General features: G+C 35.7%; 1 protein-coding gene across 1 annotated transcript in view; it reads right to left on the reverse strand.

The window, feature by feature from the left end:
* Positions 1 to 1,870: 1,870 nt before the first annotated feature.
* LOC128549523 (dynein regulatory complex protein 1-like) overlaps positions 1,871 to 25,631 on the reverse strand; it is an 81,977-nt gene continuing 58,216 nt past the window's right edge. Inside the window, exons 14-18 of the mRNA XM_053526343.1 lie at positions 20,353 to 20,451; positions 14,211 to 14,404; positions 12,983 to 13,135; positions 8,916 to 9,018; positions 1,871 to 2,959 (exon numbers count right to left, since the gene is read on the reverse strand). Of these exons, the coding sequence (XP_053382318.1) occupies positions 2,894 to 2,959; positions 8,916 to 9,018; positions 12,983 to 13,135; positions 14,211 to 14,404; positions 20,353 to 20,451 (615 nt within the window). The 3' untranslated portion in view covers positions 1,871 to 2,893. The remainder of the gene's footprint in view (positions 2,960 to 8,915; positions 9,019 to 12,982; positions 13,136 to 14,210; positions 14,405 to 20,352; positions 20,452 to 25,631) is intronic.

The raw sequence follows: 25,631 nt of genomic DNA on the forward strand, positions 1-25,631 counted from the left end.
TTGTCAATTATGTCCCCGTAAGCAGGATTTGAAACAAATAAATTTGATATTTGTTACTTTATAACAGTTGAGTTATCATAAAAAGCATCAGATGTCCTCAGATTAGGCATGAGGTCAGAAACTGCCATTTTTGTTGATTTCATACTTTTTTTCACGTTTCGTGTCGCCAGAGTTTTTGTGATAATAGAGCCGAATCATAAATTACAAACCAGATATTTTACACTTATGATGTATTATCATATCTGTGTCGAATAGCATTTTGCTTTTATCGAGAAAATTTATTCTCGTCTCATACTAAGCAAAATCATAACTTCACATACCTCAATTTTGTCTTTTTTTACGCGCAACACCAGCACCGGACGTTGCGCAACCCATTTTAAGCGTATTCCCGGCGGGAATTGGATTGCGCATTTACCACCCGTGTTTATTGATTAGACATGTGAAAGGCTTATAAGACTTGTAAAACTGGTCCTCAAATTAAACAGTTAAATGTAAAATTTAGTTTCTCCTGGATGTAAGAATGGCCAAAATATAGGCAATTCTATCTACACACATTCTTAATTTTACAGAAACATACTTTATTCTTATATGCTTTTCTCTGTTAAAACACTCTTACGCTAGAATGATGTAATGTAAACGTGCGGTGACGTCATTGTTTTTGTTGCGACCAAGAAAGAGCGCTACCATATTTTATCTACTATTTTAGATTAAGGGCATATTAGAATCGAAATGATTTATAGCAAAACCGTGTTTTAACACTATTTATACACTCGGGCGGTAATACGTCGTACAAATAATTTCACTCGGGCTGCACCCTCGTGAAATTATTACGCCAGACGTATAACCACTCATCGTGCATAAATAGTGTTAAAGCACTCTTGCTATTTATAAAATTATTTCTAATTAATTATAGTGTCTTAAATCGTAATTCATGCAAGTTCAATTTAAGACATTGTTCGACCAATTTACAGAATTTCATGCATCACAAAAACATATCGGTCAATTTTAACAGGAAGTAAAACAAATTACTTTCACTCATGGAACAATATCGTATACATGACATTAATTTTGTCAACAACAATATCCACAGTCAGTACATAACATTTACAGAACTTTTCCACGGCTTTTGTTCCAGCTATTAAGACCAGCAAAAAATTCTTATACGTCCACCATTATTATACTTTTTGTGAAAATTTAGTCACCAGAGCAATCAAGCTAATTTCAGTTTACAACAAGAACACTAGATATTTCAAGAAAGGATACTTACTGGATAGTATTGATATATCATTAACTCTACAAAGATGCCGCATACTTTCTTCCTCTCATTTGTGATAATGGCTTGCAATTAAATGACCAACAGCTTAAATATCATTTTTTACAGTATTTGATGGTGAAAATGACAATAATTATGCCTTCAGTTGCAAAACATTATTCAAATAATGTGCTCATACTTTAAATCTCTAAACTATTTGTTCATAGACCAGGCAATCAATTTAGATAAATAATATATAAAGCACTCTGTGACACCCACCCAGTATCTTTAGATTTGGTTTTTTTTTTTATTTTGTTGGGTTTAACATTGCACAGACATAACTATAGGTCATATGGTGACTTTCCAGCTTTGATGGTGGAGGAAGACTCTGATGGTGGAGGTGCCCCTCTGTGCATTATTTCACCATGGGCTGGCACCTGGATAGAACCACAGACCTTCCAAAAGCCAGCTGGATGGCTTCCTTACACAAAAAATTCAATGTTCAGAGTGAGGCTCAAACTACATAGGTGAGGGCCAAGTGATTTGAAGTCGGCGACCTTAACCACTCGACCACAGAGGCCCCTACATTCCGGTTGTAGTAACAACAAAAATAACACCTAGGTTTTATTTCTTACTTTATTCAGTTCTCTTAAAACAATTATCTTTTAAAACCTTTCCTCATATGAAGATCAAAATATAAAATGTAAAAGGCTGTACTGATATAGGTCTGTAAAAATGTCTGTTTTATTTTATATTTATTTCACTGATTAACAACATCAACTTGTAGATCACAGTCAACTCACACCTTCTAATCAAAAAACTTTAATCACAGCCCCTGGCAAAAATAACATGTCTTGAAATATTTTATTTTGTATAGAAATGTGTGCAGATTTACCTTGGCACTTTCACGTTAGTAATTTTAAATAACAATGAAAATAATTTCATACAGAGCGGGCAATGTAGCAACACTGTAACACTATGAAACCTAGGGTCTTGAGTTCGATTGCCTGCCCGGCTCAAACAAAAATGGCAAATATTTTGATAAGTCTTGTAGATGTGTGCTTTGCAACTTGCATGCTAAAGAACAACAAGGGAAGGGTGACAGTCAGGTACAACTGATACAGGCAGTTATGTATTAGCTCTATTCAGTTTGTTAATGGTACAACTTTGATGTAAAATGGTACAATTTACATTTTTCATACAAAATATAAACTTGACAATTTTCAATGATGCATAATTCTTCTTAACAGAATATAATGTTACAAACAATTTATTGAAATCATTTCTCTATCAGATGATGGGAAAACTTAAAAATATAATTGAAATTTGAAAATTTATTTCCTGCAACTGAACTGGTAATGCATTTCTAATGGTGTACAATTAATATTTCAGATATTTTTCTAAAAATTAGACTGAAATAGTTACACACAAAATAAAACTGTTTTGGTCAAAAAGTAGTTTGTTTCAAAAAAAACTAATTTCTCTTCCCTCACTTCTATTTTCCTGCAATATGCATAATCATTAAAATATAACCAAATTTTAGAAAAAGAAAACATTTTTTTCATTAATTGTTATTTAAGCCAGGGGCTTCAAAAGGGTAAGTGATAAAAATGTGTTGTTTGGGAGGTGTGAGTGGGGCCATCAACGAGGAGGATTCATTTCAAGCTGCAGGACACGTGTTGGTGGTACCTCCAATTCCGCATTCACCTATAACAAAGAAATAAATACTGAAAAGCACAATTGTTCATAAAAATCTACAAACTCCAAGTAATCAAAGCTTGTCTCCATAAATTTGTTTAATCGACCATTTTCAAAATTACTATTATTACAACTATGAAACATTGGGCACAATATGAGAGAAATTGCATACATCATTTGAAACAAGGGGACAATCAAAATACCTTTCCACTGAAAAAACAAACTTAATCTCCTCTGCAGTTTTGACTGGGCTATCATAATACCTTTCCTAACAAGAGCGGGTGCAGACGCTCATCTGATTTTTTTGTCTCTGTATCCTACATGTTTGTTTTTATAATATTTTCTAAGTCTAAAATGGGCCAAAAATCTTGCAAAAAGCAGGATGGAGTTACATTTCTTGCTGAGTAGAATCAGCTTTTGGTGACGGATAACTACTCTAAGTTTTAAAGCAATAGCTTTGATTGTTAAGGAGAAATGTTGACCTAACTGCAAAACTTAAAATCTGATATTTTCTAAGAACAAAAAGGGCCATAATTCTTGCAAAAAGCAATGTAGAGTTATGGTACTTGCTGTGCAGAATAAAGCTTTTTATGGCAAATATCTGCTTTAAGTTTTAAAGCAATAGCTTTGATTGTTAAGGAGACAAGTTGACCAACACGCAAAACTTAACCAAGAAATCTGGTATTTCTAAGTCCAAAAGGGCCATAATTCTTGCAAACAGCAGGATGGAGTTATGTTTCTTGCTGTACAGAGTCAGCTATTGATGGTGAACAAATGTTGCAAGTTTTAAAGCAATAGCTTTGATACTTTAGGAGAAAAGCTGACCTAAACAGAAAACTTAACTAGCTAACAATGATGCTATCAAGTGGTGACAATAACTCATGACAATAACTTATCATTTTTTCAAAACATCAGATGAGTTAAAAATAGCATGGCTATCATAGTCCCCTTTTTGAAATTTACAGAGCTATCAAAGTCCCCTCTTTTATTATCAAAAAGGGAATAATGTCTCCATTTCTAGACAGATACAATTAAACTGGCTATAAGAACCTTATCATGATGCTTCTGTTTGGTGTTTACAAACAGTTTGGCAAGTCTACACATGATTTTTCTCCCCCTTTTATGAGAAAAATTAGTAAAAACATTATATCTTTTTGTTCACAGACACCCCTTGTCTTTGAAGGACATGTAGTTTTAAGGTGTTAACCATCTACTTAAAGTAAGTTTTTTTAATCTTTTATATGTTATCAAGTTATCCAAAACTAATTAAACATGTGGGCAATTTAATGTTAAGAAAATATAACATTTTCATATTTGAATACCAAACAATTTTCATGTGATCTAAAAGTTTTGTCTTTAATACTTGTATTTTACGTTTAAATATTTAGCATTTTACACTTGGCAATCTGAATAAAACAAAGCAAGAACTTCACCAAGCACTGGCAATGTATGCCCAAAGCGTTATATCATAGGAGGATAGAAGCAAAGAATGTTGCAGTCTGCGCATCATCTCATCACCACCTGCCTAAATCCCAAGTTTCAAGTCAATAACTTTGATATTTTTTAAGTTACGCTCTGGACATGAAAGATGATGGGCAGATTTAACCTTTGTGACCTTGACCTTTTATCTACCACCCTCGTTTATGCACATTACACATCGTCTCGTCACCACCTACCTACAACACAAGTTTGAAGTAAATACCTTGAATGGTTAATAAGTTATGCTCCAGACACTAAATATAACAGAGAGCTTTAAGCTTTGAGCTCAATTTGTGACCTTGACCTTACATCTACAGACCAGGTTCATGTTCTCTGCACATCGTCTCATCACCACCTACCTACATGTCAAGTTCAAAATCAATACCTTGCATGGTTATTTAGTTATGCTCCAGACACAAATGAAAATCTGATAGAGAGTTTTGACCTTTGAAATGGCTCAATTTGTGATCCTGACCTTTGATTTACAGAGCCGGTTAAAATTATTGGACAGACACATGTGCCATCACATGATAAATCCTGTTTTTCCAAAATGGGCATATAAAAATGGTATGGTCAACATCTCAGGAAGTAGGATATTTCTTAAACAGAAAATTAAATGGTAAGAGTTAAGGTAGATCTGCACAACTGTTAACATGGAAGTGATGGCATAACATCATTTATCTGGAAAACGTAGAATAAAGACTAGGTTCGACATACGTAAATGAAAATCATTTTATGAAATAATGGCAACCCGTGAGTAAATTTATTACAATGTCACTGTTATTATCTTTCTAGAGTTAAGATATGATACCAAAACATCTGACATGTTAAATAATTCAAATAATGTCTCAAAATTAGCTTGAAATGTGCAGTTCACTTTAACCCTTACCATGCTGGACACAACTGATTCTGTCTTTACGACCAGTGCAGATCATGATCAGCCTGCTTATCCATGCAATCTGATCATGATCTGCACTGTTCGCCATTCAGTCACTATATTTTTGGTATGCACCCCTTTTAACAGTTAACAGTACTGTCCAAATTGAAAGCTGGACAAGTTCATTATAGAAATTTAGCAGGGTAAGGGTTAATCATGTTCAAATATCTCAAAAATAAGCAAAAGGACCTATACATTTTATTTCACCACATTATAGAATGTATGTTTTTTTATGACTGTGTCATTAAGTTTCATTAAAATCTACACTGTAGAAAAATTTCTATTCGCAAAAATGTTCTGAAAGTTGTGATTTTCCATAGACTCACATTATGAAAAACTGCGTGAGGTCCAGTTTTTTCAAATCAGTCTAGCAAAAAATCAAGCACACGACCCTATCTTTTTTTTTTGCTGAATTTTCCAAGTATATTTTGAAGTTTTGAAAAATCTCAGGGTTTACTTAAATTCTACATTGTAGAACAAATTTTGATCTGAATGTGCAGAACTACCTTAATGTTAACATTATGATCATAATTACCATTCCACTAAATGATCAACATTTAAGTAAATTTTAGAAATTAGATTGTACTTCGGCAGAATTCAACAAAACTCAATGATGTATTTTCGTACTTGATGAAATATCACATTTTAAAAAATGTTGTGCACCCAAATGTATTACAGGGAGATATAATTTATATGAAATTATCAATAATGTTTTGTAAAATGTGTTTTGCGCTCTTTAAATGGTTAGAGGATGAGTTTCGTTACTTACTTGTGTGCCTATTCTTTGAAGAAAGTGAACTAAATTTATTCTTAGAAAAGTTCTAGAAAAGATTTAATATCCTGAATTTCAAGGGAGTGCTTGACACTGGAAATTCAACTGATAAATCTGAATGTGTAGGAATTCTCATGAATGCTTTCAATCTACCACTACACGACAGTCAAGGCGATTTTGATATACATGTAGTTTTAGCCAATACGACAAAATCCTGACTAAAATATACAAAGCAAAATAGAGAATTTTACTTGGTTAAATTGAAGAGGCAATACAGAGCTGATTATAACAAAAATCATTATTAATCATATAAATTTTCATCTGGCAGTCATATTGGCCCTTTGACTTTGGGTTTAGGCCAGGACGACTACCCTTGGACAAATGACGACTACCCTTGGACAAATAACAAAGCCAATATAAAATCATCTGATTAATAATATCATTACATAAATTCATTACCAATGATGTGCCAGTTTCATTGGCAGTTGATCTGCTAGTAATTCTCAAAAGCATCTGAACATTTTGGCAGGAATCAGGACCATTATCTCTCTATTAAGGTAGGTATTTGTGAGTTGACAATATGTGTTGGACAAGTGACAAGTTACCTTAGAGTTGACAATATGTGTTGGACAAGTGATTAGTTACCTTAGAGTTGACAATATGTGTTGGACAAGTGACAAGTTACCTTAGAGTTGACAATATGTGTTGGACAAGTGACAAGTTACCTTAGAGTTGACAATATGTGTTGGACAAGTGACTAGTTACCTTAGAGTTGACAATATGTGTTGGACAAGTGACAAGTTACCTTAGAGTTGACAATATGTGTTGGACAAGTGACAAGTTACCTTAGAGTTGACAATATGTGTTGGACAAGTGACAAGTTACCTTAGAGTTGACAATATGTGTTGGACAAGTGACAAGTTACCTTAGAGTTGACAATATGTGTTGAGGGGAGGACAAGTTACCTTAGAGTTGACAATATGTGTTGGACAAGTGACAGTTACTTAGAGTTGACAATATGTGTTGACAAGGCTGACCAGGATTGACAAGGTTAATCAGAGGGGATGGGAGCAAAATTTAAAGAAAATTGCTAAGGATGGACAGACAGACACCGGCGTCATAACATAATACGTCCCTTTGGGTGTATAACAAGTGACTAGTTACTTTGAGTTGACAATATGTGTTGGACAAGTGACTAGTTACCTTAGAGTTGACAATATGTGTTAGACAAGTGACTAGTTACCTTAGAGTTGACAATATGTATTAGACAAGAGCTCCGCCAAGCGGGGCAATATACGGCCGAAGGATTATATCAGAGGAGGATGGGAGCAAAATTTAAAGAAATTGCTAACGGATGGACAGACAGACGGATGGACAGACAGACATTGGCGTCATAACATAATACGTCCCTTTGGGTGTATAACAAGTGACTAGTTACTTTGAGTTGACAATATGTGTTGGACAAGTGACTAGTTACCTTAGAGTTGACAATATGTGTTAGACAAAGGACTAGTTACCTTAGAGTTGACAATATGTGTTAGACAAAGGACTAGTTACCTTAGAGTTGACAATATGTGTTAGACAAGTGACTAGTTACCTTAGAGTTGACAATATGTGTTAGACAAGTGACTAGTTACCTTAGTTTTGACAATATGTGTTAGACAAGTGACTAGTTACCTTAGAGTTGACAATATGTGTTAGACAAGTGACTAGTTACCTTAGAGTTGACAATATGTGTTAGACAAGTGACTAGTTACTTTAGAGTTGACAATATGTGTTGGACAAGTGACTAGTTACTTTGAGTTGACAATATGTGTTGGACAAGTGACTAGTTACCTTAGAGTTGACAATATGTGTTAGACAAGTGACTAGTTACCTTAGAGTTGACAATATGTGTTAGACAAGTGACTAGTTACCTTAGAGTTGACAATATGTGTTAGACAAGTGACTAGTTACTTTGAGTTGACAATATGTGTTGGACAAGTGACTAGTTACCTTAGAGTTGACAGTATTTGTTCGACAAGTGACTAGTTACCTTAGAGTTGACAGTATGTGTTGGACAAGTGACTAGTTACTTTGAGTTGACAATATGTGTTGACAAGTGATAGTTACCTTAGAGTTGACATATGGTTGCAAGTAAACTAGTTCCCTTAGTTTTGCATATGTGTTAGACAAGTGACTAGTTACCTAGAGTTGACACAATATTGTTGACAAGTGATAGTTTCCTAAGGAAAATATGTTTTAGACTAGTGACTAGTTACTTTAGAGTTGACAATATGTGTTAGACAAGTGACTAGTTACTTTGAGTTGACAATATGTGTTGGACAAGTGACTAGTTACCTTAGAGTTGACAATATGTGTTAGACAAGTGACTAGTTACTTTGAGTTGACAGTATGTGTTGGACAAGTGACTAGTTACCTTAGAGTTGACAATATGTGTTTGACAAGTGACTAGTTACTTTGAGTTGACAATATGTGTTGGACAAGTGACTAGTTACCTTAGAGTTGACAATATGTGTTAGACAAGTGACTAGTTACCTTAGTTTTGACAATATGTGTTAGACAAGTGACTAGTTACCTTAGAGTTGACAATATGTGCTAGACAAGTGACTAGTTACCTTAGAGTTGACAATATGTGTTAGACAAGTGACTAGTTACCTTAGAGTTGACAATATGTGTTAGACAAGTGACTAGTTACCTTAGAGTTGACAATATGTGTTAGACAAGTGACTAGTTACCTTAGAGTTGACAATATGTGTTAGACAAGTGATAGTTACCTTAGAGTTGACATACTGGTGCAATAACATTCTCAGCTCAGCATTTTGCTGTCTCAGAGCATCTGTCTCAGTTATAAGACCTGATCTTGCATTCAGGCACTCACTAAAATACAAATTTTTCTAGAAGCTTTAAAAATTGTTTTCTATCAAGGGCAAAAAAACTGTTTTTATGTTACTGTTTCATTATTACTACCTATTATTACATGATTACAATTAATAAGCTCTATTACAGTCATTCAAGATAACTGACAGGAGTGATCATTAGATAACATACAAGATATCAAAGGCCTAGGCCTTGAACTTTCAAGACAAGAAGATTTTTAAAGTTTTTTCCTATATACATTATGTCTATGTAAAACTTGGGACCCCCAGGGCAGGGCCTCTTTTCACCCAAGGGGCATAATTTGAACAATTTTAGTAGTAGACCACTAGGCAATGCAACATACCAAATATCAAAAGCCTAGGCCTTGCAGTTTCAGACAAGAAGATTTTTAAAGTTTTCCCTATATAAGTCTATGTAAAACTAGTGACACTCGGGGCAAGGCCTCTTTTCTCCTCAGGGTAATAATCTTGGCAGAGGACCACAAGGCAATGCTACATACCAAATATCAAAGGCCTAGGTCTTGTGGTTTCAGACAAGAAGATTTTCAAATTTTTCCAAATACAAGTCTATATAAACCATGTGACCCCCAGGGTGGGCCAATATTTGACCCTAGGGGAATAATTTGAACAATCTTGGTAGAGGACCTATAGATGATGCTACATACCAAATATCAAAGCCCTAGGCCCTGTCGTTTTTGAAAGAAGATTTTCAAAGTTTTCCCTATATAAGTCTATGTAAACCATGTGACCCCCAGGGCGGGGCCATTTTTGACCCTAGGGGGATAATTTGAACAATCTTGGTAGAGGACCACTAGATGATGCTACATACAAAAGGGCAAGAAGATTTTTTAAGTTTTTCCTTTCGGTTGCCATGGTAACCAAAGTTCTGCATGGATTTCAATTCTTGCGGCAATCTTGAAAGGGGGCCATCCAAGGATCATTCCTGTGAAGTTTGGTGTAAAGCTGCCCAGTGGTTTTGAAGAAGATGTTTTTAGAAACTGTTGACACATGATGGACGATGGACATCGAGCAGTCACAAAAGCTCACCTTGAGCCTTTGGCTCAGGTGAGCTAAAAAGGGGCACAATTTTGTTAAAATAAAGTCTGGATGTCGACACTGATGCCAAGGCATGCCAGTCTGATAGCGCTACTTTTTCTTCGAACAGCCAAGCTAACAAGAGCTGTCCGTAGACAGCGCGCTCGACTTTTCTCAGTGCTTGACTCTGAATTTGAGCTTTGCCAGTAAAAAAAAAAAATCCTAGTTAAAAAGGGGCATAACTCTGTTCGAATTCAAATTATAGTTATGAGAATTGTGTCTCCTGGTGTAGACTTTGATAGTAAATAATTAGTTTGAGTTTCAAGTCAAAAGCTTTAATAGTAACAGAGATATTTGACTTTATCAAAAACTTTAACTAACAAGAGCTGTCACTAATGGTGACAAATGCCCCCCGCAGCACCTTGACCTGGTGATCCCAAAGTCAGCAGGGGTGGTGTACTCAATAAGTACTATCAGCATGTGAAGTTTGAAGTTCCTGAATGAAGTGGTTTGCATGTAAAGTGCCTTCATGCAAAAAGTTAACGTTGGCCCCTGTGACCTTGACCTTTGATCTGGTGACCCCAAAGTCAGTAGGGGTGGTGTACTCATAAAGTACTATCAGCATGTAAAGTTTGAAGGTCCTGGGTGCAGTGGTTCGCGAGTAAAGTGCCTTCATGCAAAAACTTAACATTGGCCCCTGTGACCTTGACCTTTGACCTGGTGACCCCAAATTTAGTAGGAGCGGTGTACTCAATAAGTACTATCAGCAAGTGAAGTTTGAAGGTCCTGGGTGCAGTGGTTCGCGAGTAAAGTGCCTTCATGCAAAAAGTTTTGACCTTTGACCTGGTGACCCCAAAGTCAGTATGGGTGGTGTACTCAATAAGTACTATCGGCATGTGAAGTTTGAAGGTCCTGGGTGCAGTGGTTCGCGAGTAAAGTGCCTTCATGCAAAAAGTTAACGTTGGCCCCTGTGACCTTGACCTTTGACCTGGTGACCCCAAAGTCAGTAGGGGTGGTGTACTCAATAAGTACTATCAGCATGTGAAGTTTGAAGGTCCTGGGTGCAGTGGTTCGCGAGTAAAGTGCCTTCATGCAAAAAGTTAACGTTGGCCCCTGTGACCTTGACCTTTGACCTAATGACCCCAAAGTCAGTAGGGGTGGTGTACTCAATAAGTACTATCAGCATGTGAAGTTTGAAGGTCCTGGGTGCAGTGGTTCGCGAGTAAAGTGCCTTCATGCAAAAAGTTAATGTTGGCCCCTGTGACCTTGACCTTTGACCTGGTGACCCCAAAGTCAGTAGGGGTGGTGTACTCAATAAGTACTATCAGCACGTGAAGTTTGAAGGTCCTGGGTGCAGTGGTTCGCGAGTAAAGTGCCTTCATGCAAAAAGTTTTGACCTTTGACCTGGTGACCCCAAAGTCAGTATGGGTGGTGTACTCAATAAGTACTATCGGCATGTGAAGTTTGAAGGTCCTGGGTGCAGTGGTTCGCGAGTAAAGTGCCTTCATGCAAAAAGTTAACGTTGGCCCCTGTGACCTTGACCTTTGACCTGGTGACCCCAAAGTCAGTAGGGGTGGTGTACTCAATAAGTACTATCAGCATGTGAAGTTTGAAGGTCCTGGGTGCAGTGGTTCGCGAGTAAAGTGCCTTCATGCAAAAAGTTAACGTTGGCCCCTGTGACCTTGACCTTTGACCTAATGACCCCAAAGTCAGTAGGGGTGGTGTACTCAATAAGTACTATCAGCATGTGAAGTTTGAAGGTCCTGGGTGCAGTGGTTCGCGAGTAAAGTGCCTTCATGCAAAAAGTTAATGTTGGCCCCTGTGACCTTGACCTTTGACCTGGTGACCCCAAAGTCAGTAGGGGTGGTGTACTCAATAAGTACTATCAGCACGTGAAGTTTGAAGGTCCTGGGTGCAGTGGTTTGCGAGTAAAGTGCATTCATGCAAAAAGTTAACACTGTGACTAACAAACGAACGAACGAATGAACTAACGGACGGACAGTTGAAAACTAATACGCCTCCCTTCGGGGGCATAAAAATTCTAAGTTAAAAAGGGGCATAATTCTGTCCAACTTCAAACCAGAGTTATAGGAATTGTGTCTCCTGGTGTAGATTTTGATAGTAAATAACTATTTTAAGTTTCAAGTCAATAGCTTTGATAGTAACAGAGATATTTGACTTTATCAAAAACTTTAACCAAAATTTCTAAGTTAAAAAGGGGCATAATTCTGTCAAAATTCATTCAGAGTTAAGGGGATTGTTTCTCCTGGTGTAGACTTTGACAGTAAATAAGTATTTTATGTTTCAAGTCAATAGCTATGATAGTAACAGAGATATTTGACTTTATCAAAAACTTTAACCAAAAATTCTAAGTTAAAAAGGGGCATAATTCTGTCAAAATTCAAACAGAGTTATGGGGATTGTTTCTCCTGGTGTAGACTTTGATAGTAAATAACTATTTTAAGTTTCAAGTCAATAGCTTTGATAGTAACAGAGATATTTGACTTTATCAAAAACTTTAACCAAAAATTCTAAGTTAAAAAGGGGCATAATTCTGTCAAAATTCAAATCAGAGTTATGGGGATTGTTTCTCCTGGTGTAGACTTTGATAGTAAATAATTATTTTAAGTTTCAAGTCAATAGCTTTGATAGTAACAGAGATATTTGACTTTATCAAAAACTTTAACCAACGGCGACGGCGACGCCGGGGTGAGTGCAATAGCTCTACATTTTCTTCGAAAAGTCGAGCTAAAAATGAGTTGGGTATTCCAGGCCAATGAGATTATAATCTATGTTTCAAAACATTTTTAATATGGGTAAACATTTTCAAGTGATCATGATTGTATTTTCATTGAAACTGTGCCTTCAAATTGACAGGACAGTAAAAGGCAAATTATCACTCTGTCCCTAAAAAAATTATGATGTGATACCTATATTTTTCTAGCCCCTCCAGTAAAGCATCCCAGAGCCGTTCCTTTTTCTGTGATATCACTTGAGCATATTTTGCCCAGTACTCTGAGTCGCCAGAGTCATCTCTCTCCTCTAGAGACTTGATCTTAAACTGTGACGTCTTTCCTTTCTCTCTGAAAACAATAAAATCTGTGAAAAGATCCTTTGGAAGCACAGAATGCAACTAAGCAACATAATAGCAGATTTGGTTTTATCAAGTCTGTTCATTAGAAGTTATGAATTATGCAACACGCTTAAGATGTAAGTACAACATTATGTTATATAATTCTGCAACTCATTAAAGTTACATCAGAATCTACATTTTGCAACTTTTTCCACATGCGTAAATTTCATCAAAAGTGTGATTTTTCCAATTATTAGTTACTAGCCCATTGTGGAAACTTCTCTGAGGACTGAAGGTTCTAACAAAAAATCAAGCACACAATATTTTATGTGTTGTGTTGGCCGAATTTGCTTCTCATATACAATGATGCTTTGACCATCTGGCCTGCTGTGATTATCTATCAGTCAGGAATATGTACCATACATGTATACTATATATTTGCAATGGACAACAAAAGTACATTGATATACTAACTGGTCAAAGTAGCCAGTATGTACCCAGCCAGACCACATGTGATCAAGGGCCAAACTGTTCACTAATATGCGATATACTTCCATTTTATTTTATGGATTTCAAGAACAATTTCTACATAGACGAATATTTAGGTTTTTAGCAGAAATAGTTTGTTCTCATTATTGTTTATTTGATAGTTTATTCATTTTTCAATTAATACCCAGTTTTGAAAATTCCAAATTGACCTAAGGAATTGTCATTAAAAATCTAGTACATGTATTCCTGTAATTAATACAGCTATCTTCAGTCATACACATTCTGTCTACTGGTGAAGAAATCAAGAAGCCAAATTGAATGTGAATTATGCATAATATCAAATAAAACCAAGATATTTTATGACCATATACATTTTGTCCAACTTTAAAGATGCTTATGAAATGTTTCTTTCTTTTCTGGGGACTATAATCACTTTTCAACAGTTATGTAACAGAAGGCAGTTAACTGAACCAGTGACTGGATTCTGTGCCAGTACTAACCCATTCTCTGCCAGTAATTGCCAACTTCTCCACGTGAATCATTGGTGGAGGATGAATGATTTCAAACACATTATCATTGACAGAAAAACTATATACCTCTGTGGTTTTCTGTTATCATCAACAAATGAGCGTAGAGCTTTCAACACCTCGTTACCATGAATCAGTTCTACTGTTTCACTTTTAGAAGACTCGGCATCGCCTTCTTTGCCTGTCAACTTGAGAATCTCAGCATCAATATCATCCATGTCTCCACTTTCTGTGTAAGCAGTCTTTGACTCTTCATCCTCTTTCTGAAGAATAAAAACTTGATGAAAACAAATAGAGAAATTATCTTGTATTCATTTGTGCCCAAAATACACTAAGTCTAACATGTAATAGGACAAAGAAAGGAACTTGATTTTTTCAAAATGTCACAGTAAACCATTCTGCTTGTAAATAGCCAGTATTTCATTCCCTGAAAATGTTAAGTCTTCATATTAAGAAGTAAAAAGATAGTGAGTTTACTAAATAAGAGCTATAACAGGGGTGTTATTTCATTAGAAAACTTGTGTGTGATCTTGTGTTCATATACTTTCTAAACAAGTTTCATGAAGATTGCTCTAGAAATGAGATCTCTAAAGTGTTATCAGATTCAGCTGGCCTTTAAACATGCACATACTTATTTCTGTGTATGTTTCATGAAGACTGCTAAAAATATGACCTCCCATGTGTAGGCAATGTGAAACAAGAGGGCTATGATGGTCTTATTTTGCTGTGATAGGAATAACAAGAAATACTGTTTACTAAACAATTATAAAAACTTGCCTACTTGTTCATAGGAGAGGATTTTCAAAATATCCATAGAGCCATAAAGGGCAAAGTAGATCTATCCCTGAAGATTCTTCAAATGGAGGCCATATTAATTTTAGCTTTCTAAATGTTTCCATTTTATACATAAAGGGACACTGGCAACCTTTTTTTCAAACAAGAGCTGTCCATAAGACAGTCAATGCTTGACTATTCCAATTATTGTCCCAGAAGCAGAAAAATATTACCTTTTAATGTTAAAATATCTACAGAGTTTCAATCCAGTATCTGCATTAGTTTTGGAGATAGTAACTTGCATGCAAAACTTTAACTAGAAGTTTTAAGTTCAAAAGGGGACATAATTTGACCAAAATGCATATCAGAGTTATGGGACTTGATGCAATCAACTAGTTTTATAACCGAAGGCACATGACTGTGAAGTTTCAATTTAATATCTGCATTTGTTCTGCAGATAGTAACTTGCATGCAAAACTTTAACCAGAATTTTCTTAGTCCAAAAGGGGGCATAATTTGCCCAAAATACATGCCAGAGTTAAGAGACTTAACCCAGTGAGGTTGGTAATTGATCTAGAAGAATAAAAAATAATTTCAAATCTATATGCCTTTAAGTAATAGCTGTATGTGCTTGCACGCAAGACTTTGACCAGGATTTTCTAAGTCCAAAAGGGGGCATAATTTAGCCAAAATGCAGGTCAGAGTTATGGGACTTGATGCCATCAACTAGTTTTAGAACCCCGAAGACACATGTGAAGTTTCAATTCAACATCTACATTAGTTTTGGTGATAGTAACTTGCGTGTAAAACTTTAACTAGGATTTTCTAAGTCCCAAAGGGGGGATAATTTGCCCAAAATACATGCCAGAGTTATGGGACTTGACCCAGTGAGGTTGGTAATTGACCTAGAAAAAGAAAAAATAAGTTTCAAAGCTATATGCCTTTAAATGATAGCCATATATACTTGCATGCAAAACTTTAACCAAGGTGTGACGCCGACGCCGACGCCAGGGTGAGTAGAATAGCTAGACTATTCTTTGAATAGTCGAGCTAAAATTCATGTAGAGGGTCACCCACAAAACATTTCTGTAAAATGATTTCAAAATTACACCTGCAGTTTCTGGTAAACTATCAATGCTTATGCAAACAATGTTTTACTGTATGTCAATAAATGTACACAGGCCAACCTTTAATACATTAGATGTGTGTCAACAGATACTTGTGCTGCTACTTCCTATCACTGTACATGGTTTCATGATTCTAGGTAAAATATTTTTAAGATAATATTATATGCAAAATAAACTTTTAAGAACTTATGGGTATTTTTCACTAAGCCAAGAACCATACCTCTGGTCTAGTTGGGTGAAATCCCAAACAAAACACCAGACATGCATCTTCACATGCTACATTACAACACTAATGTTTTATGACTCCAAGTCAAATAATTTTTGAGATACATGCTACACAAACTTGTATGCGCTTTATGCATATTCTTGACAATCAAGGGCTATAATTCTGGTCTGACCAACAGACATCCAAAACAAAACTCCAGGTGCACAACTGCACATGCTGAATAATATTTCTATGCTGTTCCATGACCTTAGATCAAATATGTTTTCAGACATGGGCCACACTGACTCTAATGCATTTTTATGCATATTTTTTACTAAATAAACAGTCAAAACTCTGGTCTGGTGGAGTGAAATCTCTAAAAACACTCAAGATGCACAAGTTCACATACTGCATAATATTTCAGTTATGTTTCAAAGTTCAAGTTTTAGATAATGCCACACAAACTTTTAGGCACTTTTTAAGCCAGAGAAAATGTTCAGATTCTCATCAAATTTTGGAAAGAAATGAGCTGGGTGGGCATTTTTAATTTTTTAAATTGAAAATAAAGGACCTCAGTCAAAACTTACATAAGATTTGACAAAAATATTTTTATAAATTCTCTGTATTGATAATACTAGTGTATGTTGTATGTCTTTGAATAACCTCTATATTCGAAACTCTTCTTAATGTATATAAGGCCTAAAAAATTCTTTGTTTCCAGAATCCTTTTTTTTTTTGGAATTTTTTTTTATTAAGTTAGACTTTTAGGAGATTATCATTGTGTCAAAAAATGAATACAAACAAGCAAATTTGATGAATTGGTATCCCCTGCCGAAAGGGTTTGTGGTGAGGAATGGCAAAAAAATATATCCGGCAAAAAGTTAAGGATGTTACTAAGAAGCAAATAATTTCATTAGTCAAAATCAGAAAACAAATGTTTAATTAAAGAGTACATAATAAATGTTTGATACTTTGATCCTGACTAAAGAATTTATTTTGAATGGAATATGCTAACTGTAATAAGCTTAGCTTTTGAAATTAAATGAAGTTAATTGAAATGTGAGCTTGAAGTTTAACTTGAAAGAAATATTTTGTTTTTTGAGTGGTTTGGCACCAAGTGTTGTTGTTTAACATGTACATTTAAACTTAAAAGAACAGATGTCCTTAAGAGAACACAATCAAATAAGATATCTTGAACATGGATGGGGGCAAGGTTGGTGCAGTTACAACTTAACATGTTGAAGGTTTGAACATTTAAAAAAAAAAAAAAAAAAAGGAATGGAAATATATATATGTATATATATAAATATATGTGTGAACGGGCGAGGAAACAAAACTTCACATGTTGATTATAAATATTGATGGAAAATTAAAGATGAAAAAAAAATGGGGGGGGGGGGGGGGGGGGGGAGAGAGCAGAGGATGAGTGTGGGGCATGACTGGGTGGAGGAGCGAGGTGGGGGAATGGTACAACTTGCAATCTAAGAAAAGGAATGATTTTTTTTATTGATTTTTTTTTTTGGGGGGGGGGGGGGGGGGGGGGGGGGGGGGGGGGGGGGGGGGGGGGGATTGTGACCAAGGCAAGGGGGTGACCAGGTGTGGGTGTACAACTTCACATGTTTATAATAAATGTTCATGGAAAAGAATGAAAAGAAATTTTATTTAAATTAATAAAACTCTACATAATGTAAGTTTGTTATGTACAAATATGTGGATTTTTATACAATTAAAGGGCAATAACTCTGAAGTTACAAAAGAAATCCGAACGAAATGGTGTGTGCACAACCACATTATGGTGCTCTAAATTCTGTTTAAGTTTCATAGTTCAAGGTCAAATATATCAAAGGTTATGATGCAGAAATTCCCATATTTATAGTACCCTATATTAACACTAGAAACTTCTAAGGGCCGTAACTCTGTGTAACTTGGGCAATTTGACTGAAACTTGACGGGCCCTATAACCTTATAGTGGTGGACATGTATGAAGTTTGTTTGAAAAAAATCTAAAATAAGAATTTGTGTGTGTGTGTGTGTGTGTGTGTGTGTGTGTGTGTGTGTGTGTGTGTGTGGGGGGGGGGGGGGGTGATCAAGGTAAGGTGTGATCAGGTGTGGGTACACAACTTCACACGTTTACAATAAATGTTCATGGAAAAGAATGAATGAAATTTAATGAAATTCTACCAAATAGTAAGTTTGTTATGTACAAATATGTGGATCTCTATACAATCAAAGGGCATTAACTCTGGTTACAATATAAATCCAATCGAAATTGTGTGTGCACAACCATATTATGGTTATCTAAATTCTGTTTAAGTTTCATAGTTCTAGGTCAAATAAATCAAAAGTTATGATGCAGAAATTGCCATATTTATAGTACCCAATATAGCTAACACTAGAAACTTCTAAGGGCCATAACTCTGGTGTTACTTGAGCAATCTGACTGAAACTTGACAGGCCCATAAACTCATAGTGGTGAACACGTATATGAAGTTTTATAAAAATATTCCCAACCACTTCCTAGATATGGCTCCGGATGGACGAACAGACCGACGGACAACGCCAAAACTATATCCCTCCAACTTTTGTCGGAGGATAATAAGGGGGTTATGCCTTTGGAGCATCAGTAAGTTGATTTCTTACATCACTGACTATGTTTAAAGCATAAAAAGTGCAGTTTTGCAATATTAAAAACTTTAGTCCTGTCAAAGTAAAATCAAGTTCGGCCAAGAAAACAATCAGTTCCTGCCGCTGTGCATGTGCCGAAAGCTATGCCAGTTGAACCGATAATGATGCTGTCGATCTTTGACCATAAACATACAAAATGCTTAGTAGTTTGACATGTGAAAAAACTTCAAAAGTTTGTGAACAAGAGGTCGTAGAACACAAAATGTCCCCCTTGATGCATTCAGTAATCTGTTTTATTTTTCAAATTGTCGTCCGGAAACGGTTTAACTGCTCTGGGTCACTGTGACCTTTATCTTTGACCCACTAGGCCCAGTTGTTCGAAACTTAACTGGCTGTTAAACTAATGGCTGGCTAATTTTGTTCTGGGTCACTGTGACCTTGACCTTTGACCTACTGATTTCAAAATCAATAGGGGTTGTCAAAATATCTGTTTGCAGTGTCAAACTGCCAAATTTTTATTAACTTTTCTCTTAATTTATTCTAATAAGAGGTAATGTCATAGTAAACTTTAATATCAGATACTGTTAAATGCTGTTAACTTGTCTTTGCATTATCTTTATTTGTCAAACATATTCTTTAAACTGGAAATTTGGGCAATGTTTATGAAAGTGTATCAGTATCCGGACATAAAATTTTGGATATTTTGACCAATTAAAAATTTTGGGGTGGGAGGTTTCAGATAGGGGCGGTTGGGGATGAGAATCTAACAATTAAGTTTTTATTGCCTTATGCATATATTTTACTTAGTCAAGGGCTATCACTCTGGTATGGCTGAGTGAAATAAAAAAAACTCCAAAGAACAACTTTGCATGCTATATAAGAATCCTGTAAAATATGATGACTTTGGTTCAAAAACTTTTTTGAGGTATGAAGATGTAAATTTGGACAGGTGGATGAATGGACAAGCGCAATTCTAACCCCAAATTTTGGGGGGTGGGGGGGGGGGCAAAAAAAACAACTGCCAAGAAACAAGGTGTGTGTCCACACGACACTGGTTCCCCCCACCCATCTCGTGTTACCAGACATTGTTTCATGCCTCTAGGTGAAATATCTTTATATTTTTAAAGATAACTGCAACTTAAACTTTTAAACACATCATGTTTATTTCAATTTAACCAAGTCAAGGACCATAACTCTGGTCTGGTTGAGTGGAATTCCAAACAGAACACCAGATGCACAAATTCATATACTATGTAACAATCCCATATTTTACAACCCTAAGTCAATACTTTTTGAGATACAGACAACACAAAACTTTTATGCCCTGATATGATTTTTTTTCACTAAGTCAAGGGCCATAACTCTGGTGTAGCGAAAAAATTAAGATTACTACATTCTTCCCCTCTCCATTCTTCACAACAAAAGAGCCCAAACACTGTTAACGTATCATTTAAAAGGTTGCAGAATGGAAGAGATTTACCTTCTCGCCTTCCCCCTCGTCCTGGTCAGGCTTTCCTTTTAAATGCATAAAGTAACTTGCAAGTAGATGAATATCTTCCTCTGTATCAATGTTCAATGCCTGAAACACAAAATACAAGTGATGTCAAAAATTGACAGTTCTGGTTTTCAAATATCTGGTCAGCTTTCCAAACAAATATTTGAATATTCTGTAGTCACATGATCAATAATGGATTTAACAAAAAATCAATTGTTTATCATTTCAAAAACAAATCTGTCCATTGATTTTTACCATATAAGGTTAATTCTGTGGTGTCTTTGCAGAGAACTCATTGATTCTTTGCTGGAAGTGTGATTTGTTATCATACCTATATTAAGGAGGTAGGTTACCCTAATATTTTATGTGCGCATGCCCAACCGGAAGCTAACGTGACAATTTACGACAACGTTTACGACAAACTATATGTGTTTGTATATCTATTTTTCAGAAAAAAGATCTAATGCTTAATGATTTAATAATGCGGAACTAATGAATACACTACCACAAAAACGCTACAAAACATTGTTGCCTTAAAATGACGTCATTGGCGTCATGACGTATCGTGTCAGTTACCGCGCAAAATTAATAGCTTTTATCTGGAAAGTACATAATTCTGAGCATTTATTTTTATTTGAACTATTTTAAAACAGCCATTAGTTGCAAAAATATTTTTATGACTCTTTCGCTCTGAATAATGATCAATATTGTGTGGCTTTTGTGTAGTTATATTGAAATGGTATGAGGAATGTAAGAAAATGGATGGTAACTGATGTTACTGGGAATATAGCTGGGTGAACGGTTACTTATTACGACAATTTTCAAATAAAAATTGGGATATTTGATTTGTAATACCTTTTTTCCATTTCTATTAATAATTTGTTACTTATATACTTAAACTATGCTCTAAAATTGTTTAAATTTCAGTAGAAAATAGTGGTTTCTTGAATTAAATTAATGTTACCATGGAAACGACTCCCGTAACCTATATATCTAAATGTAAAATTCAAAAGCGTTGACACTGGTCTATTTAAGGAATACAACTTCAGCTTTTTATCTGTATTTCAACATTAGCCATGGGAATAATAATCACAATGATTTTTCCATAAAAATGTCAGACGAGGAGTACTGCTGTAAGTATTTTAAGCTTGGAAATTTGTTTATTAAATGCAAATAACACGAACATATTACTTACTTTAGACATAAAATATTTTGAAGCTGCATTAAATGAGAAAAGTAATTTTATTTAACCTTTTCAAAGAAATTACCATAAAAAGCAAGATATAAGATATTTTAAACGTCTATGTTGCCATGGTTACTTTAAACATTAAGATAGTGTACAATGTAAGTTGTTGAGTATTCTGCTAATAATATTACCTTAATAATCCATGTTGATTATTAACAGAATGGCACTGAAGCCGTCAAAAAATCTGTTATCATATACAGTTGTTTAAAAGTGAGGAAAAAATGCGTTACCACAGAAACACGAGCACCGCGGCATATACATTTTAAACTTACTTTAGAAAGTTAACGCGCATACCAATAAAAATATCAACTACAAAGACTTCTACGGATAACAGTGAAATCGAAATGCAGAGAAAAGTATTAAATATCTGTATTTTCCTTCTTCTTTCAATATAAGATACCTGTGGTGGGTCATGTACTTCAAACCTGGATAAAACTTGTACTCAAAGGGACAGAGATAACAAACTTGAGATTGTAGCAGCTAAAACATTAACTTACACAAAATACAATAAATTGCTGCAGATTAACTAATTTGAATTTACTCTAGTAACAAGGTAACCTACTTCCTTAACCAATAGAATGCTTTTCTGTCATGTAATGATACAGCTGGAATTAATACTGTACTGAGGAGTGACTCGGGATTACTACCCTTGTGTACTGCATTTTTTTTCGCAGACACCAGTAAAATTAACTGTAATAACTTTCTTATTTCTGAACAAAAAATATAAGTGTGAGCCCTCGGTTTCTAAGTTAGAACATTTCTTATCCGATGATCATGGTTTTGGTTAAAACATTGGTGACAAGTTTTCATTTTTTTGGCCCTGGAGTAAAAACAGAGTAACGCACATATCTAACATTAACATACACACTATGAGAGAAGAATAACAACTTCTTATACAGTCAAACTTATCATATGTGACTTTCCACAGGACCATCAATAAAAGGTCACATTATGACAGGGAGTCTTTTAATTCAGGTTCACTAAATACTAAGGTCAATTGTTTAATATAACTACATGTATGCCATTTTGTGGATTCTTAGCATTATCATTTATATATGTTTAAGACATAACATACTATGTTGTCAAATAATTTATTCTAAATTCAAAATATTATGTTTAAACAAGAGCTGTCTCCATAGGATGACACATGCCCCCGATGGCACTTTGAATGAATATATAGTTATGGCCGATGTTAGAGTTTAGGACCTTTGACCTACGGAACTGGGTCTTGCGCACGACACATCGTCTTACTGTGTCACACATTCATGCGTAGGTATTTTAAAATCCATGTATGAATGACAAAGATATGGACCGGACACGCCTATCAATGCACTATCATGAAAAATGACCTTTAACGTCTAAGTGTGACCTTGACCTTTGAGCTACGGACCTGGGTCTTGCGTGCGACACGTCGTCTTACTGTGGTACACATTCATGCCAAGTTATTTGAAAATCCATCCATCGATGACAAAGATATGGACCGAACACGCCCATCAATGCACTATCTTTTAAAGTCTAAGTGTGACCTTGACCTTTGAGCTACGGACCTGGGTCTTGCGTGCGACACGTCGTCTTACTGTGGTACACATTTATGCCAAGTTATTTGAAAATCCATCCATCGATGACAAAGATATGGACCGGACACGTCCATCAATGCACTATCCTTTAACGTCTAAGTGTGACCTTGACCTTTGAGCTACGGACCTGGGTCTTTCGCGCGACACATCGTCTTACTGTGGTACACATTCATGCCAAGTTATTTGAAAATCCATCCATCGATGACAAAGATATGGACCGGACACGCCCATCAATGCACTATCCTTTAATGTCTAAGTGTGACCTTGACCTTTGAGCTACGGACCTGGGTCTTGCGCGCGACACGTCGTCTTACTGTGGTACACATTCATGCCAAGTTATTTGAAAATCCATCCATCGATGACAAAGATATGGACCGGACACGAAAATTGCGGACAGACTGACAGACCGACAGACAGACTGACAGACCGACAGACTGACAGACCGACAGACGGTTCAAAAACTATATGCCTCCCTTCGGGGGCATAAAAATAAATACAACAAGCAAATTCGATGAATTGGTATCCCCCGCCGAAAGGGTTTGTGGTGAGGAATGGCAAAAAGATATATCCAGCAAAAAGTTAAGGATGTTAATAAGAAGCAAATAATTTCATTAGTCAAAATCAATTTAACAGAAAACAAATGTTTAATTAAAGAGTACATAATAAATGTATGATACTTTGATCCTGACTTAAGAATTTATTTTGAATGGGATATGCTTACTGTAATAAGCTTAGCTTTTAAAATGAAATGCAGTTAATTGAAATGTGAGCTTGAAGTTTAACTGGAATGAAATATTGTCTTTGAGTGGTTTGGCACCAGGTGTTGCTGTTTTACATGTACATTTGAACTTAAAAGATCAGATGTCCTTAAGAGAACACAGGTAAGATATCTTGAAACGGCTGAGGGCAAGGTTTGTGCAGTCACAACTTAACATGTTGAAGGTTTGAACATTTAAAAAAAAAAAAAAAAAAGGAATGGAAATATATATATCTATATATAATTATATGTATATATTTATTTTTTTAGGGGGTGGGGGTGCAGGGGAATGGGAGAGGAAACAAAATTTCACATGTTGATTATAAATATTGATTGAAAATTAAAAATTAAAAAAAAAAAAAGGTAAAAGGGTGAAGTTGGAGTGGGGGGGGGGGGTGCCAGAGGATGCATGATCAGTGGTGGGCATGACTGGATGGGGAAGTGAGGTGGGGGAATGGTACAACTTGGAAGGTTTGAAAAAAATCTAAAATAAGAAATGAAAAAAAAAAATTTGTTTTTGGGGAGTGGGGGGGGGGGGGGGGGGGGGGGGGGGGGGGGAGGGGGTGTGACCAAGGCAAGTGGGTGACCAGGTGTGGGTGCGCAACTTCACATGTTTATAATAAATGTTCACAGAAAAGAATGAAAGAAATTTAATGAAATTCTGCCAAATGGTAAGTTTGTAATGTACAAATATGTGGATTTTTAGACAATTAAAGGGCAATAACTCTGAAGTTACAAAAAGAAATCCTTACAAAATTGTCTGTGCACAACCACATTATAGTGCTCTAAATTCTGTTAAAGTTTCATAGTTCTAGGTCAAATATGTCAAAAGTTATGATGCAGAAATTGGCATATCTATAGTACCCTATATAGTTAACACTAGAAACTTCTAAGGGCCATAACTCTGGTGTTACTTGGGCAATCTGTGTGAAACTTGATGGGCCCCATAACCTCATAGTGGTGAACATGTATATGAAGTTTGTTTGAAAAAAATCTAAAATAAGGAATGATTTTTTTTTTTTTTTTTGGTGGGGGGGGGGGGGGGGGCGAGGGGATAAGCGGGGAGGTGTGTGATCAAGGTAAGGGGGTGACCAGGTGTGGGTACACAACTTCACATGTTTACAATAAATGTTCATGGAAAAGAATGAAAGAAATTGAATGAAATTGTACCAAATGGTTAGTTTGTTATGTACAAATATGTGGATTTTTATACAATTAAAGGGCAATAACTCTTAATTTACAAATAAATCCAAATGAAATTGTGTGTACACAACCACATTATGGTGATCTAAATTCTGTTTAAGTTTCATAGTTCTAGGTCAAATATATCAAAAGTTATGATGCAGAAATTGCCATATTTATAGTACCCTATATAGTTAACACTAGAAACTTCTAAGGGCCATAACTCTGGTGTTACGTGGGCAATCTGACTGAAACTTGATGGGCCGCAAGAACTCATTGTGGTGAACATGTATATGAAGTTTTAAATAAATATTCCCAACCATTTCCTAGATATGGCTCCGGACGGACGGACGGACGGACGGAAAGACGGAAGGACGGACGGACGGACGGACGGACGACGCCAAAACTATATCCCTCCGACTTTCGTCGGGGGATAATAAAAATGTGTTTGTATTAAACGACTATGTACAAGCAATGTATAAAAATCATGATTATAAAACTC

Source organism: Mercenaria mercenaria, chromosome 16, assembly GCF_021730395.1.
Source record: "Mercenaria mercenaria strain notata chromosome 16, MADL_Memer_1, whole genome shotgun sequence".
Lineage (NCBI taxonomy): Eukaryota > Metazoa > Mollusca > Bivalvia > Venerida > Veneridae > Mercenaria > Mercenaria mercenaria.